Raw genomic sequence first — 18,868 nt, forward strand, 5'->3', positions numbered from 1 at the left:
TACTACAATGGGGGAAAACGTTGTTTGAAACAATTTTCACTCAGAAACTGCTAGTAAATTTCACAAACATTTACAAAGCAAATTTTACTCTAATAATCAAAGAAATGCATGCTATACAAATCTCAACTGCTTGATTATTTATGTCATCACCATATGTAGAATATGGAAAAACTGATAGACTAAATGTGGACATTTAAGGCATTATACACACACACGTATATATATGTATATATATATATATATATATATATATATATATATATATATATATGTATGTGTGTGTGTGTGTGTATAACATCATGATTTTCTGTGAAACTGCCTAAAACCAAAGTGTATTGTAAGAAGTGCAAGACAAACCAAACAAACTACAGCAACTGAAGCATGCAGTACTTCCTAAAGCCATTTTCAGTGGAAATGTAAAGAGAAACACCTGTTTTGCAGAATCTTTAAAGGTTTAAAGTCTTAGACCCCACATGGGCTTTCCATTTCCACTAATCACCACAGACACCGAGTCTAACAGGTGTCAAACGCTCCATTACCAAACAACAGCATTTCCAGGTCTGACTGGTGTGTGTTCCTGTGAATAGCCACAGGCACATAAAAACCAGACGGATTGGTGCCCGAGTCAGAGGCTCTGTTTAGAAACTCTGATGTATGTGTGCCAAAGACCAAAGCGAGCTGAAATGTGGCTTATTAACTTCAGAACTGACACTGCCTCTAGGAATACCCGTATGAGAAGCAGGAGGATGAAAAACTGAGGCAAACAGTGAGGACGGAGGCGGAGAAAAAACCCCAGAACAATACTCTCTTTTTCCCTGCTTGCTTTTCTCAGTTCAGTTTGCTGCAAATGCATTGATTCAACACGAAATGTGTGTTGTTGAAACTCAAAACACACAGAGGCACTCTTGTGAGATATTCTCAGAGGACACTGGCCATGCAAAGCCACATTTTAGTCTCTTATTGGCTCAGAAGCTGGAGTGATATGCACCAGAATGGGCTAGTTAATTATATTTTATGACTATAAATAATACAACTGCCAATTCAATGGTACGGATGGATCTTTGTGCCTATAAGACCTACTTGTTTTGAATATTTTACACTCGGACAAATCGCAGTTCTAAGGAACATTAACAAAACCCTATTGTGCCCCTTTTCAAAGTCTTGGTTTTTGGGGTTTTGGGCTCTACTACAAGAGCTTTTCATGCTCTCATATTCTCCATTGTTGTAGCTCCTCTCTTCCCAGTCTGTCAGTAACGCTCTGATTAGTTCCTGTCTCTATGAAGCCCCTCCTTCTGAAAAGCACACTGTGCTCTGATTGGTCGGCGGGAGTAGTGTGTTGTGATTGGTTGAGCGCTTTGAGTGTGTTTGGGAAATGTCCCGCCCCTTACCATAACCGCCAGTTTAACACACTACTAACTAACTCAACCAGGCCCCGCCCCTTTATTCTGCGTATGAATTATTATAATGAGGAATACTGTGACGTGTTCGTTCCCGGAAGAAACTCAAGACTACAATGGAGGCGTTTCAGGAGTTCAGAAACACTGACACTCATATAGAAGAACTCCTGCTGGAGAGACTTTGGACCTTTGCTGAGCTTTTTCATGATTAAACAGCAACATTACACGCTAAAAAGAAAGATGAACAAGGAAAAAAGCAGAACAGGTCCTCTTTAAATGTTCTCCTTCATGCCCTGCATTACTTCTGAAAATTCCTCGCAATAATTGCTTCCTCTGATCCGTCTTTTTACCTTGTTGAACAAAGACTCAATAATCACTGTGCATCCCTGACAATGGCTTTAAAGTGTCAACATGAGAAGTTGTGTCAGCAGTTAGGTATGCATTTTATTACTGGTTCTTAGTAGCTTCACTTTGAAGAAAGAGCCATCAATCAGAAAATTAATTTGGTTCCCTTTGACTCGCCCTCTTTTCTCTATAATGCTTTGAGGAATGAGTATTTTTTGGTTTGCTCGAATTTAGCATCAAATTACAATGTAACAGGGCTCCAGACTAACATTTGAGAGTTTTACAGATGGAGGCACCAGCACCTGATTTGGTAGCACCAATTTTTTTTTTTATTATTCTCCAAATACTATTATATGCTTTGTCTCTTGGAAATGCACATTTGACAGTAGCTTGAGATGGCATGCGATGTAAATTTATTTTAATTTACAAAAACAGTAACATCAGTAAAAATTAATAACCTCCTTTTAATGGGGTAAAATTCAAATATTCTGATATATTATAGACTGAGTTAGGACTCTACTCTTAATAAATTAACCATTGGTCTTCCATACTATCATACATTTGTAGATCATGGTAACCACAGGTAAAGCTGGGTTATGCAGGCTGGACCGGGACAACAACAACAACTTTTCATTAGAAAAATCATGGAAGGCAGCGGGGAAAAAATTGGGTATTTTTGCAGGAATGGATGCCAACTGGAATCTAGCAGGAGCTGGGGTGAAAAATCCTCAAAACTGTTTCCAACCCATTAGTGCCACCAAATGCATCTTCAGCAGACTTATAAATCAAAACTCAAAACCAAACCATGATGAGTATTTGGATTATTTCACCTGTGTTTATTTTAAATCACTGTTGTATTATTATTCTATCATTAAAAAGTGAAGCTGGCTTAAAAAAATTAGTTAGGACATTGTGGTAAAACACACATCTATACACATTAAGTCATAGGCTGGAGGTAGACTCAAGCCAAAACGCCATATTCCCCCTCCAAACGAATCATAAATACACAGGAGTCACAGATTTAAGACATTGGTATAATGATATAAAGGCAAATAAGATTAAAAGTTACAGCCTAATGTCAAATTAGTTAAACTAAGGTCCAATTGTTCTTCATTTAACCCAACAAATTTTGTGTGAACAGACGCAGATGCATATTTAAGACACCTTATAAGCTCAAACATTAATACTCACTTATAAACATTAATACTCACTTATAAGCTCAAACATTAAAACAATTAATACATCACCTTATAAGCTCAAAGGGGGTTAACACTATAGAAAAACTATAGAAACACTGATATAGATCATTTTAAGAGACAATTTTACTAATTTGTGTGAAATGATTTTCATTCTTTCTTTCTTTCTATGGAAGAGAAGCAGCAATCTATTCGTTCTAGAGTCTATATATGAGCAAGTTTGGTAAACACTCAAATAAGCTTTTCAACGCACACCAATTCCCCTTATAAATCAGATGCGTTTCATTTTGGTCTGCATCCTAATGGAATTACAAGAATTGTAAAGGAGGATTACAACAGCACGCGTTTAGCACAGTTCCTCGGCTTGCAGTAGCGTTTCAGGGTGTTGTTACAGCGGTTTAAGAGCACACCAGAGTCCCTGCTCCTCTTTTAAAGGCTGGAAATCGAGCTAACATGTAATTACCCAACTCACGGTTGAGGCGTAATACATAGCTCATAAAGTCTGGTAATGAGATTTAATCGCTGCCATAGATGCATCTCGCGTCATCAGTTCTGGATGGTGGAAACTCTACAGATGCTTTTCCGGCAGGTATTGCCGTGGGGTTTTATCGCATTCACAGTGAATATTAATGCAAGCGACTTCATTTTATTCTGTTCTCGCTAGAGACACTACATGTACCATTACATGTTCTAAGACAAATATTTTGTTGCAGTCGATACTGAGAGCTGAAATAAAAACGAATTGTTTAATGTTAAGCTTTTATGTGGTGGAAAAACTACATGTCTAACATTAAATTAAAGGTTTGAAGGCAATAAAAAGTGTTCTGTGTATGTTCAGCACAAGCTCACTGGTGTAAAGCTGCTACTGTGAAGAGGATTTTCTAATCATTTTTCATCAACAGAGCAGATGTTGTAGTTCAAGCTCTGGTTTTATAACCACAGTGGTGGCAGAAATAACATTTCCATTAATGGGATACTTCACCGATTAGCATTAAAGGGGTCATAAAATGAGAATTCAAATGTTCCTTGATCCTTTGACGGTTAAGAGTTCGTTATACTATAAAAATACCCTGTAAGTTTCAAAACTCAAAACTTTCTTGTTATTCCAAAAACTGCTTTTATTGAAACCAAGGCCAGCAAACGACAGGATCTAAACAGGGCAGCGTTGGCTCCGCCCACTGGAGCGTTAGTGAACAGGGACATGAGAATGAGAAAAGATCGATGCAGGATCAATACCATTACCTTCCAGACAATCCTAATGCTAGGATAGTGGGGGTTTTCCCAACAATGTGAATGTCTTAGCAGTGCATTATTTGTTTGTATTCGGTGTATTTCACTGTGGGTTATTTGGTACATTTCGGCGCAGGCTTTACAAACAGACTTTTACGATATGGATCTGCCAGCAACGCCACAAACATGTAAGTAGTCATGTTTATTCTAATGCCTGATCTGTGATCAGTGATTTCTGATGTAATTATTCAAGTTCAGACAGATTATCTCTCAAAATATCGTTCAATACTGTTTATGCATCAGTAAATCAAGCCAGTGACTAAACAATCAGTTTCTCTTAGTAGGATGAAAATAATCTTATTAAAACTGTGATTAAATTATATAAAGAAAGCAATCAAAGAATGGTCCCTTTCCAATTGCCCAAGCTGTCAATCAAACAGCGCGAGTTTATCTGGACACTTGCCGAAACTCAATCACGAAATCATGACGCATCCGCTGTTACAATGTACAGTACAACGAAGCTTTTACTGTATTTACATCGTGTTTGCATTGTTATTTGGTGAAAGCCAGAGGTGTAGCCTAATTTCATACGCGATCAACAGACTGTCTGTCATCTGTCTGCAACCTTTCATGTGATGTCAATAGATCATTATGATCAATACTTTTCACGATTCCTTAATCTCGATAGCTGTTATAGTAAAAACGTAGTAAAAGTTTTAGAGAGAGTTCCACATGTAATACTAGCTATTTCATATGCAAACATGTCAGCCAATCACAGCAGTGGGCATTTACACTGAAGTCTCACAGCCAATCACAGCAGTGGGCGTTTACACTGAAGTCTCACAGACAATCACTCAAGTCTCACAGACAATCACAGCAGTGGGCGTTTACACCGAAGTCTCACAGCCAATCACAGCAGAGGGCGTTTACACTGAAGTCAATCACAGCAGACACACCCCTTAAAACGGAGAGTTCAAATCAGAGGCTAAAATCAGGCTAGGAAAAATGCCTTTTAGGCCTATTTCTAAATTATGACCATTTTTTATGTTCAAATCATACTAACTACATTATAAAATAATAAAATAATCCAGTCTATGAACCCTTTAAGCTTTGTATCAGTAGAAACCCGGTAGTATTTTGGAATGACCGTGCTTCCCTCCCTCATGTCCCCCTGAGACGAGAGATTTCTGTATTGTGTGTCTGGAAAAAAAACTCTGATGACCCAAAAATCTTCATTTAGCGTCATAATCATCTGAGGCTTTTTTGTCCAGAGGCGAGAGACTACAGCCAGTAGGAGGAGCTCGTCCCGCATGTCTTCAGCCCGCCCATGGGGGATCTTTTCAGTTTCGAGTCGACTAGTAGCCTAGTTGCATCATTTCTCCCGATACTGCCCTCTGTAAGCTTGGGAGTGGCCTCGTAGGGCAGCGAAGCAAGTGCATTCTGGGAGTTGTTGTCTTGTATCCACATGAGCCAAAAATAAATTTTCTGGCTTTTCTCAGTCTAGAAAGCACCAACTTCAAAATTTATTTCACATTTTTTACTACATAAATGACCCATTTTAAATACACATTCATCTTTCCAGAGTTGAAATATCCCTTTAAGAAGGAATTTTTGACCCCTTAAAATGATTTCCAGGGACATTTCTTACTTATAATGGCTGTTTTTAACTTTATTAAATGTATAGGCCATCTTTTCCGATTCAATTAGAATAACAAGACACTTTAGGGTTGTTACCAATCAAATGAAATCAGTTTCACTAAAAGCCATCTTTGCACTGCAGAGGTGATCGGAAGCTGCATTTAAAGTGGAATTTAGGTGTACAGAGACCGTTTAATGCAGCTCGGAGAAGGCACGAATGAACCTCATTACAACATTACAAAATAATAAAACTGCAAATCATGTCAATGTTAGTGAGTCATTGAATCATTCACCTGATTTGTTCAAAACTGGCTGAATACGTGGTTTTTATAATGCACTTGATTTAAAATCTAACTTTGATTACCAACCTTTCAACATAATTAGCTACGTAATTTGTGGCGAATCACAGCTAGTGTAAGACATTATGTGGTTAAAAAGTATATACATGCTTATGTTTTTATAACATAACCGATGGTTTGTCTAGATAAGACTCTTATTCCTCGGCTGGATCGTGTCGAGACTTTGAAGCTGCATTGAAACTCACATTTGGACCTTCGACCCGTTGGACCCCATTGAAGTCACTATATGGAGAAAAATCCTGGAATGTTTTCCTCAAAAACCTTCAATTCTTTTCGACTGAAGAAAGAAAGATATAAATATCTTGGATGACCTTGGTTAATCCTTTAACAACCCTATACATTGAGAGTAAATCACTAGCATACTAGGCAAAATTGTAAGATTTCCCACGTTAGTGTTCCCAAGTATAAGTTTGACAAGTAATTTTTCTCTCGCCTTCACCCGTCTTGAACACTGAGCGCTTGAGAGTTTTGCTCTCTGTCTTTAAAGCACACTATTGCAATTCATCTCAATGGATGCACAGCGTATGTGATGCACCGTAAACTGTAGTGTGAAGGCAACCGACTCACCGTCACTCTGTGCTTCTCTCACACACACAAAGAGAGAGAGAGCAAGAGTCTGACATATCATTTAGAATAGATGCGCTACATATAAATTATAATCTTGTATTTTCCTGTCAAAAATAAATCTCTAAATAGGACAGACTTCTTGACTCTGTAATCATATACAGTATTTTTCACAAATAAAGAATTATTTTTAAAAAACATGAATAAAATGTGGTGATCTGGTTAAGTTTGTGCCCACTGGAAATCATATTTTTTCAAATAAATATTTACAAGGTAACGATAAATTTTCATACAGCACAATGAAAATGACATGAATATGACAGTGTGGGCAACTGAATATAGTCATAAAGTTTGTCGATCATGTGTCTCCAGTGAAGCTGGACTCTCCTGTCTGTATACGGACCGGCATGTCATGCAGGCTACAAATGCACACGTCAGAATATCTCGACGAAGTCTGCAAGGTTTGTGAAATTAAATGTTTATTAAATATTCAAAGATTTGTTTAAATATGCATATTTGCTGAAGTATTAATAGTGTTTGCCGTTCTGTTACTAACAATATAAAAGCAAATGCTATACTACTTTTTCGTAGACAGTTTACGTTCTTTGTTTAACAGTTCTATCTATTAACAAATCAGACAAAACTGTTAAACAGAGACCATAACTAATGAAGATGGAGAATAGAAGCCGGCAAAATAAAAGTCCCGCTTCCAACACATCTAAGTCAATGATAGTAGCATATTTTCATGCACAAGCTATGTATTTTCCTTTACCACACACCAAATGATATTGAGACTGTCTAAATTAATTGAAAATCCTATTCTCTAGGAAAATAATCAATGTTCTATGGGAACAAGTTGAGACAATTTTCAACTTAGTAGGGTCAATCATTAGCCTTCTCAGATATGACGCACTTTTGCAAAACAGGGCAATTGTGAATTTCCCCCTTCAATTTCCAGGAGTTTATGGGTGAGATAATAGGCCTGCAAAGTCTCATCAGCCACTCTTGAGTCAAGTCATTGAACGCCCTGCTTGCCTCACTATGATAATTGGCCTTTACAAGCAGCCACTGTGACTATCACACATGACAATGATTAAATAATCCACTGCACTTGAGCAATTTTGGTCTAGAAGACTCTCTCCAGGGGTCTCTCCTCCATCACACACTCGTCTCACTACAGTACTCAAAATTAAAAGTAAATCATCCGTAGCAAGCCGATGCTCTGCAGACACAAATTCAACCGCTACACAAAACCAAAACAGAGACAACAATGTGTCTTACCTTCTCCTGGATCGGGGGGCCCAAACTCCAGATCGTATCGCAGAATGTAAAAATTATTCCACACGTATAGCTGGTTATCCCTCGGGTTGTAATCCACAGCTGCGATGTACTGATACTGGTTAGGAAAGAGGATATTGATATAGTCCCCTTGCCCCAGTTTGGTGTTGTACACGTAGTCAATTTGGCTCTTACTGGCCTCGCTTTCATTCTCCTCATAGGTGGATCGCACAACGTGCAGAACGCCACACACCATGAAGGCGTTGGAGGCCGATCGTTTGTCGTAGGCGGTCTCCCATGTGGCCTCAAAGCGTAGAGTATAGGGATTGAGTTGGCTGAGAACGATACGTCCGTTATTCTGCTCGGTGGCGTAGATAACCCACAGTCCCCGTTCGTCAACCGCCAAGTCGATGTCCGTTTTCCCGCCCCAGCGATACGGTGAGGTGTCGTGGTAGTTGGCGTTGGCGACTATGGCCTCCCCGCTCTTTATCCGCGTGCGCAAGTCAAACTTGACGATGTTTCGAGTACGCTCCTTGTTGAAGAAGATGGCCCCATCATAGGCCACAAAGCCGGTCCCGTCTACGCGGTGCGGGAGCTTGTAGGTGGTCGTCTGTCGGCCACTCCTCAGGTCGTCGAACGAGGCGTACTCTATGAGAGTGTCGGTGCGGTACGGCGTCCAGGGCATGAAGTAGATCTTGTCCCCCGCCTGCAGAGGGTCTTTACACCAAGCTCCAGACTGCTGTTCGGCCTCAAACACAAAGGTCGGATCTCCTACTGCTTTCAGAGTCCCAGGGCAAATAAAAACTGGGGGAAAAGGTCAAGAGGCAAGAGCTAGAGTTAGAAAATTAAAACCAGCAATGATCTTCTATGCATTCTTTGGGTCCAGTGTATGTGTAAGGGTTTCTAAGGCTAATGTACCACAATGTCATTTTTAGCAGTGTCATATCTGGTGTTGTGTGCATAATCGAAAGAAAGCGAGAGGTTAAGTGAGAGCAACTGTTTGAGGTGGCCTTGCTTCTTGAGATTGTTCGCAAACAAGTTTAACTGAGAGGAGCAGACAAAAGGGGAAAAAAGTCCTGTAAATGAAAAAGATGAGAGAAACAGTGCTAATGGACAGACACAATTCATTCTGGAATATAGCCATGGTTCTTTTACGTCAACAGTATGGGGGCGGGATTGTCGTATTTGTCGCAAAAGACATACCTTCGAAAGTAAGCACACATACATGGAGGATTATGTCTGAGGAAAGAACCGACGACACATGAGAGGCGAGAGGAAAGGACACAAAGGTCAAGGGGACAGGATGACAATGCTGTTCAGGACAGATAGAGTGACAGCCAAACGGGAAGTGTCTCGTCACTGAGGAACGAATAGGTCAAACGCACCCGTCTCTGGGGGTTGAACCAGTTAGAAATGTAAAGTCTGTGGTGAACAGCATATCACATGCAGATGGCTACAGATAATTGGCCTCTCTCTCCCAGCAATATTATGTGGCCAGAGGTGCCATTGTAGGAAAAAGCCAAATCACATTAAGCCAGAGTTCATTGTACATGAAATGTCAGAAAGCTTATCTTGTGCGTTGTGCTTCTAGTGGCACTGACTAGACTGGCAAAAATGTGTTTCCAAACAGGTTTTCAAAACTGGTATTCCTTGTCCTAAAAACAAAACAGTCCCACCACAATCACTGGTTGAGTCAATGTTGGGTTGGTCGGGACGCTCAAACACAGAGAGAGATGTGTTGATGGCCCAGAAGTGTTTACACTTTGCAGGGAATCAACAGTAGCCACATTTCCATTACCCTTCAAATTGCACAAATTGAAATTTTAAATTTTAAATACGTTCCCAATGGAAACACGTCGATTTCACAAAAACTCCTTACGCTCGCATGAGGTGGTTTTTCAGGAAATTCGAAAAATGAATATTTTGCATCTTGCATTTACAGGTCACCTGGTGTGAGTCGATCATTCTTTATAGATGATGCTGTATGTTTGGACAGAAGACAAGACAGATCTTTATTAAACTCATAAAAGACAAAAGAATCACGGGAATACTGGATTCTAAACAACAAAAAAATGCCATAATTTATATCAAGAGCTTGAAGCAGATATGAGGGAGAAACACCAGAAACTCCTCATATGTCACACATATAAAGATCTTTCCTCGCCATTAATGCTTGGATACACGCCTACGTCTCCTTCGATTAAAAACAATGTATAGTTGCTGGTATATACGTAAACCTACTAACATCCGTCGCCATGATTTTTTAAATGACTTATCATGAGAGGAAAAAATAAAATAGTTTAATGGCAACGCCATCATTTCGCAATAGTTTTTTATCGACATTTAGAAAATATCACAAAAGTTTTGCGCAAATCTGTAATGGAAACGCGGCTACTTACAGCTTACCTATAGTTGGCTCCACACATTAAACTGGGGTAGTATTTTATAGTCTAAAAAACACACATGATACTATAGAGTCTAGACCGCAGAGGATATCTATGTCAGTAAATGCTGATTGCACTTTAACCTCCGACCAAACATTTTCTGGGCTTGGGTTAGATAGATCTTGTCCATCTTGATATCATGTAGGCGATGGGGTGGGGAGGAGGGGGGGAGCAGTGTGGAGGGTTCGAAACCATACAACACAAAACAAGGAGCTGAGGACTGAGAGCCAGAGCAGTCATTTACCTTTTTGCTCCACTTCTATTTTGAGCCGTGGAAAAACAAGAGAATGGAAAGAGCGTCAAGGGAGAGAAAAGATTAGAGCCCCCCCATCCATCCCATACATTTACATATACAGGCCAATACATTTACGTCAAAGAAGAGACCATCCAATGGGAAAATGTATACAGCACATGCAGAAATAAAACTGTTCAGGGGAAAAACATTTTTGGTGTTACACCTGTGTAACTGAGAATAAGGTGTAATTAATCATGTTGCGATCAGAGGACACCTAAACACAAAGAGAGAAGCTATTAGAGTGGTTAGAGAGCAGGAGAAAGCAAAACTGAAAGATAAGGAGAAGAAAAACACACAATCTTCTCTTTCAAATATTAAAAAAAGATGTAAAATTAGAAGTTTATCTATGATTAGATATTACAACTGAACAACTTCATTAATGTTTTGACATGAATCGTACATTGGCACAAAGACAAATAATAATACATTTATAGGCAAGTCAGAATGTAACATGCAAGATATATTAATATACATCAGCATATAATAATTCAATATGAATATGAATTAAAATTCATTTTTGGACAATTTAAGTGAATTACAAAAAAAGTGTCATAGAAGCGTCTGTTTGGTTTTAAAGTTATCAAAAAATAAATAATAATAATAATAATAATTATTATTATTATTATTATTATTATTATTATTATTATTATTACTATTATTATTATTATTATTATTATTATTATTATTATTATTATTATTATTATTATTATATATATATATATATACACACCTTTGGCCAGTAAAGTGAAATAACGTTTGGGGTCAGTAAACATTTTTATGCTTTTGAAAGAAGTATCATGCTCACCGAGGCTGCATTTATTTGATTGTAATATTTTAATATTTGAATTAATTTAAATAGCTGTTTTCTATGTGATAATATAGTAAAGTGTAATTTATTCCTGTGATCAAAGCTGAATTTTCAGCATCATTACTCCAGTCTTCAGTGTCACATGATCCTTCAGAAATCATTCTAATATGATGATTTGATGCTCAAGAAACATTTATGATTATTAGCATTTATTTTGTTATTCTGTTTTAACAGTATTAATGTATTTACTGTCACTTTCGATCAACTTAATGCATCCTCAATGAATAAAAGTAAAATGAAGCCCTTCAAACATATTCAGACATGTTCTTTGTGACATGGATATGGTCCTGAAACAACCATCTGAAAACCTAAAGGCTTTCAATAGAGAGACAAACATAACGAAACAAAGCATCTGTAGAAGAGATGACAGAAGAGAATTGTGTTATTATTCCCCATCAGGGCTAACAGCTGCAGATGTGGATGGAGAACTAGAGATCCAAAAGGTCAGCTGAAGATATTAAACACAGAGTAAACACGTTTCCATTTAACCACGAAGCTAAACGCTGAAACAGACATCGGCTCTGTTCCAAATCCTAATGAGCTTCCTAGTGTACATACACAGCTGTGTTTCCAACCAAAGTTGTGAATTCATCTTATGCGCAACAATTGGAATATGGCATAAAACATTTGCAAATAAAGCATCGTTTCCATCCCATGAGTTCAAGAGAACAAAACCGTGACTTTCTGGGAAATTGGTGTAAATTTATCAGTAATAAACTGTAACTTTTCTCCTCCATCATAAACGAGTGTGTCTCAGACGAATGGTTGGGATGCTGGTGTTCGGGAACACACTCGTGTGAGACGCTTCTGGAGGGAATTAAACCAAATCATTCTGATCACACACTTCGACTCCGACGTTTCAGAAACACCAAACCAACATTTGAGATGCTGCGACGCCATTGGTCCGCTGGTTAGTCCAGTTATCCAATCACAGCCTCCGATGAGGCAAAGTCACGTGAGGTTTTTGTTGCACATCGAGGGATTTATTCGAGAAACACGTCTCCATCGTAGTTTATGCGCATATGTTATCAGATAAAAAAATGAATCCGTCTCAAGTGAGCACATACGATTTTTATGAGCATGTTTTGTATTTTTGCATTTCCGTCCAGCGGTTTTATGCAATATCCCAAAATGCGCTTAAAAATAGGTGGATGGAAACATAGCTATAGTTGCGCTCATAACATGCCACATTTTGGTCCAAATATAAGGCACAAATGCATGTTTCTTTCACGAATAAGGCAATCCCAAAAAGTTATCCAAGATCTAGGAAAACGCCATTTATAAAGGCTACATATAGTGTATTCATCTGCATTCCCAACAGTACAGAAATGCAGTTTCTCACATTATATTGGTTTGTGCTTTGTATTTCTGTTCTGATTATTAGGTGATCATGTGATCAAGCAATCGTGACTGTAAATAGAGCTGCTGCCCATGAATGAGGAGCGCTGGACATCACTCATGAGGTTTCCTATGTAGGCAGCTCACTGAGATTTGAAACAGAGCAATGATGTTAGGATACGACACAGAACTGCACTCAACCTGATAGTAAGTACATCTACCTGAAGAACTGTATTATGTGTGGGGGGGGTGCCATTACTAGCTCACCATCAAAACATTCCCATATGGATAAAACTTTTTAAACGTCACACCAAATTCCATAATGTCACATTTCAGCATTTTACTGTTCTAGCATTACTTTGCAAACAATTTACAGTAAAATAAACGAGATAAACTTTGATGTCACGTGCAGTATTTCAGAGGATTTGCATGAAGATAACTTACTGTATGGCACACATTCATACTGGACCTCAAGATACTTGTACGTCCCGGGACATGGATCAGGGAACACATCCGAGCCAGTGACGACCACACACTGAGTCCGATTGTTACACCTGCGAAACAAGCATTGATGAGAGGAATTACTGCACTGAACTTCCCAGAGAAGCCTTCACCATGCTGACTGTTAGTTTACTAGGGTATCTTATGCTATCATTCGGATTAAAAGACGACGTAACGTTAGCATATAGATATATTGATTACTTCTGATTTGAGTGCTTAACTTCATGGCTATTTGTGGTGATGAATTAAGTCAGTTTTCAGCCATTCGGTTTAGTTTGATATAGAAAGATGGAGTTTGAATTGGTGGTAATCAACGCACAGTCCAGAGAGTTTGGACAGGGCGCAATATTCCTTCAATATTCTGCTAAAATTAGCCAATATTACATATAAAAAGACCAATATTGGCACAACATGCTTCTCTAACAAATAGAGTAAATAAATATTTAAATCAAGTTTGAAGAGAAATCAGAGAAATCAGAAATCAAACACAACCAACCCGATCCCATGTGAAGACGTAATTATTTTATGAGGTGGCTATTTCATACACATTTGCATGATGAGATTTGTATAAAATAAGCAGGAATATTCTCCCCTAAACCTAACCAGCAGTGGGGCGTAAACAGATCGGACAAAATTATACAAAATGGCACAAATTCATATTAATTCGCCAAAATACTGAAATGTTTTTGGACTGCCTCAAGAGTTTGTCCAGCATTAGACACCTTTGACCCTACATGACCTTTTCCAAACCCTTATATTCGTTAAGCGCACGAACATTGGCCTCGGCATAAAGACATCTTATATTACTTTTGTTAATTGCACCTTCCTTGCGTCACGTTCTACAACTCGACATTACTACACATCCTAGATGTTAACCAGCACACACAGCTTGGCCTTGGGCTAACCGGGGGAAAAAAAATTATTAAGGAAACAAGAAATTTCATTAACTCTATCTCAGAGCCGACTGCAAGCTATTCTGCCAGGGAATATAAAACAGAAAAGAAGAAAACCCTCAAGGACTTTCAAATCCCCCAGCACTGAATACAACTCACCAATATCCTTCTCTGTGATGCCGTTCATAGGTAAAGGTGAGATCGCATCAACCAATCAACTGAGAGGAGCACATGTCCATATGAAACCGCCACTGTCAGAGGTTAAACTTTGACCCTGATAATCTCACTAATTCAGGCACTGAGTTAACCAGCAGAACAACATGCCATTAAAGGGGACATCTCTGAAGGCTGCACTCAAACTGGGTATTTCTGAGATTCTGGATGAGTGAGATTATTCGCATGTTTAGTTATTTCTGGAGTTTCTGAAGCTCGTGTAAAGGCCCCGCCCTCTTCTGAACGGAGGCGGAGCAGCAGCTCATTTGCATTTAAAGGGACACACACACAAAAACTGCGTTTTTGCTCACACCCAAAATGGGGCAAATTTGACAAGCTATAATAAATTATTTTGAGCTGAAATTTCCCAGACACATTCTGGGGACACCATAGATTTATATTACATAAAAACCCTTGTGAAAAGGGGCATAATATGTCACATTTAAAGGGACAGTTCACCCAAAAATGATCCAGTCACATTCTCTTAAATTCATGTTCCTCGTAATATTCAATCAGAATAACTTCCTCTTGCAGCATCTCTTCTCTGATGACATTTGTTCTGCTTCCAGAAGCGTTTCACTCGGATATACGGCACAGTAGAGAAGAAAAGACTATTGCAACTTCTGTGTCATGCTGACTTTAACTTGGTGGACGCTGCATTTTCAGCCTCAAAAACAAAACATTATTGTGTGTTTCTTATTATTCTCTCTCTAAACCCTGATCTCTCCACGGCAGAGTGAATCCCGCATTGCAGTGCCAAAGCTGTACAGTGTGTAGAATGTAACAGCAAACTGTTTGGCAACAAACAACCAATAATAATCTGAATGACCTTATTCACATGCTTTGTTCAGTCACAGAAACATGTACGCACTGTAGTTCTTTTGAGTTTGGGGGAGAAATCTAAATGTCAAAGTGGCGGAAAACGCATTTAGAATATACCGTTTTAATCTCACTGTTATATGGTTAGGCTGGTCACAATCATGCATTTCATGCTGACGACTGTCTCACAAACAGCTGTGATTAACCATTTAATTCTGTTTTGTTCATGTTCACTGACAGTGTTAGCCTTATATATCTTATTTGTTTACATGGAATCATATGATATTTAATATAATAATAAAAAATAAAAAAATAGGCACATATGAAAAATGATAATATATATAATAAATAATTGAAATATAATATAATATAATAAAATATACATTATGAAGGCAGACCTTTGACTATCTTTGTCTAATTTAAAACAGTGTCTTTATCTTCTTTATTCTCTTTATCGTACTGGAAAGGGAAACAAGAAATCGCACATTTGATGGCATTTCTGTGAGCTCTTAACTGTCCTATATTTGGATGGGATGTGATTCCTCAAATAATTGCGAGTAGAATGAACACCCATGATCAGATGATAAATCAATGGCGACAGGTCTAAATATAGTCCAAAACGTCTGATCAGGACAAACTGAGTAGAACAGTCAGCTACAACAAACGAACTTGAACTAGAGTTTGCGTGCTAAAACTGTCAATAACATTTTATGTCGGATTTACTCAGAAATTGCTCGTAAATTCCACACATAATTTAAAATAAACAGCGAATAACACATTGAATTAAACATGCCATTTCAAAGTATTGTAAAAACATACTTCAATAATCTAGTTTTATTCACAACTTTGAGACAAAATCTTTTTTCGCAGTGTTTTAGAGTGTAGAGCTGTACCGACGCACTAACAGAAACAAGACTTCACCATCTACAACCCAATAGGAAAGGAGGAAACAAAATACTACAGGCAACGCTCGGCACACACACTTTACCTTTGAGATACGATTTTATAGGCATCCGGGAGGTAGCAATTAGTGTTTTCCATCTGGAACGTGTCGGCGTCGCATATCTTGTTGTCGGTGCGGCCGTAGTTGGCGGTCTCGATCATGATGACATCACTTCCTGGGCAGCGGAGGTCGATGGGGTAGCCCTCGCAGGACAGCTCTCTCCGCACCAGACCGAAGGGCAGCGCTGCCCGGCTGAAGCCTGAGAGGAACCAGAGGAAGATCAGAGGTTAGCTGGGCCAAAAACAAGCTCAGCTTCAATGCCCAAGAACACAGAAAAACCTAAAACAATGGATGAAATGAACGAACCCACTCGGAACGTGACACACTTGCAAATCGTGCTTTCCACTTTATTTCTTTATATCCTTTTAAAATTAAAGTCCCCCTGTAGTCAATAATTTTATACTCATATTTGATCACAAAAACCTTTTTGACAAAAATGATTTTTTTTTGCATAAGTCATCTTCTCATGATGCTGGCCACCTCTGGTAAAACCGCCCACATCCTCAGTTGAACAGATCATGCTTTTCTACCCCTGTAGTGTAATGGCCTATGTCAAGAGTGTGACTTAGGCTGTTTTATTTTGCCTAAGTCAAAAGACAATGAGACTTAGGCAATTTTACAAGCTTTTCAAGATGGCAGTTGCATCAAGAAGAACGAAAATCTACTCGGCCTCTGAAGTTCAGTTTTTTGTGTTTTCTGAGAAACCTGAAAAAATTACTTGGGCAATTATTTATAAGTTTTCTCCTTGAAAAAAATGTCTTCATCTTAAAATATCTTGAATGCAACTCGACACCCTTGCCTCATTTAGTATGCGCGGTTCTATGAATATGCAAATGAGCCCCGCCTCCACTCACTCACTCAGCTCAGAGATCCACTGGTTGACGATCACCCGTTGATCTGATTGGTTACAAGGTAGTTTGTGACGTCAGAAACACCAGCGATTTCAAAGCGTGTTTTTGAGACTGTCTTTGGTTCACTGCAGTTTTAAGGAGAGAATACTCAGCAATGCTGTCGACTTATGAATTTACACATGGTTTGTCTTAAAGCAGATTAAAAACACCACATAAAAACTTGATTTTCACCACAGAGGGACTTTAACTGAATTGTCATGTGTGTGTCGTCCTGTGCCAGGTCTTGTATAAAAGTAATCTCAGTGAGTTTCATCCCAGTTAGTTAGTTCAGGTGTAAGATAGCATCTTATATAAATAAATTCAGATCTACTAAATGGAAGATGTTTTCACTAATGCTATAGTATTTTTTTCACTAATTTAACCACAAAGTATTATGTTAAGTACTAGATATTCCTAAGTAGCTTATCAGCTGTAATATAAATAAGCAAATGGCTTCCATTTTAACCACAAGTCCACTTATTTTGATATCTGATCTGCCAGCCGTTTACTAGCATGAAGTAATAACTAGGATAAAATTACAAACTGCACTCTCAGTATGTATTATGTCTACCGCTACTGTCCCAACAATATGGTTGAATTGAGTCCCATGTGAAGTATATGGCTCAGCATCTGTCTTCTAGTCCAAAAGACAACATGTCAACCAAAACAGAGAAATGTTTTCTGATTGTTTTTAGTCCATAACAACATGCGTGCATTTACCCAGTATAAAAATTGCATGTTTACATGATGCTTCTTTTTCATCTTCTCAAAAGGCCATCATACTTTATGATATAAATATATATACACTGTAGTGAATGTAGGAGTTATGGTTATGACCATATGTTTGGTCATACTTCAGTAAGATGTAGGGAAAGAAGTGAAGTGTGGGAGGAAGAGTTTATTACTGACCAAAATATAAAGGGCTGTTTTCTGTTGGCATCACATATTTGAGATATTTATATAATGTCGCATAGAGCTGCACGATTCTGGATAAATTGAGAATCAACATTTTTGGGGGTTTCAAACAGAGATCACGATTCTCCCACGATTTTGAACAGATAACTAAACAAAATAACATGTAATTTACTAGAGGTTCTGAAAAAACGTTAATTGCTGGAGTCTATTTAAAATTAATTTGCATGAATAATTAAAAACAAAACAAATGACACTCATGAAGACTTGCCTCGTTTCATTACTGGATGAATCAGCGTTTCTGAACAAACCTCTTGAGTGAATGATTCAATGACTCATTCATAAAGACTTGTTTCATTACTGGAATAATCAGATAAAGACTTGTTTCATTACTGGATGAATCAGCGTTTCTGAACGAATCTCTTGAGTGAATGATTCAGTGACTCACTCATAAAGACTTGTTTCATTACTGGATGAATCAGTGTTTCTGAATGAATCTCTTGAGTGAATGATTCAATGACTCACTCATAAAGACTTGTTTCGTTACTGGATGAATCAGATAAAGACTTGTTTCATTACTGGATGAATCAGCGTTTCTGAACAAATCTCTTGAGTGAATGATTCAATGACTCACTCAAAAGACTTGTTTCATTACTGGATGAATCAGCATTTCTGAACAAATCTC

General features: G+C 38.3%; 3 protein-coding genes across 9 annotated transcripts in view; 1 reads left to right on the forward strand and 2 right to left on the reverse strand.

Moving 5' to 3' along the window:
- The window catches only part of LOC311291359 (uncharacterized protein), a 796,365-nt gene that overhangs the window by 397,612 nt on the left and 379,885 nt on the right, over window positions 1–18,868 (forward strand). The gene's annotated exons all lie outside the window — the stretch shown is intronic.
- LOC311291423 (uncharacterized protein) overlaps window positions 1–18,868 on the reverse strand; it is a gene marked incomplete at its 5' end in the record, with an annotated part of 543,326 nt that overhangs the window by 301,002 nt on the left and 223,456 nt on the right. The window lies entirely within an intron of this gene.
- The window catches only part of adgrl2b.1 (adhesion G protein-coupled receptor L2b, tandem duplicate 1), a 123,633-nt gene that overhangs the window by 69,022 nt on the left and 35,743 nt on the right, over window positions 1–18,868 (reverse strand). For 6 of the 7 annotated variants that reach the window (XM_084410302.1, XM_084410300.1, XM_084410301.1 and 3 more), the window contains exons 3-5: window positions 16,367–16,580; window positions 13,397–13,506; window positions 8,011–8,811 (exon numbers count right to left, since the gene is read on the reverse strand). In XM_084410302.1, coding sequence (XP_084266428.1) covers window positions 8,011–8,811; window positions 13,397–13,506; window positions 16,367–16,580 — 1,125 coding nt within the window. Of the gene's footprint in view, window positions 1–8,010; window positions 8,812–10,695; window positions 10,764–13,396; window positions 13,507–16,366; window positions 16,581–18,868 lie in introns of those variants that run through there. The other variant, XM_084410303.1, reaches the window with a different exon arrangement.

Source organism: Rutilus rutilus, assembly GCF_951802725.1.
Source record: "Rutilus rutilus genome assembly, chromosome: 6".
NCBI classification, from domain to species: Eukaryota; Metazoa; Chordata; class Actinopteri; order Cypriniformes; family Leuciscidae; genus Rutilus; species Rutilus rutilus.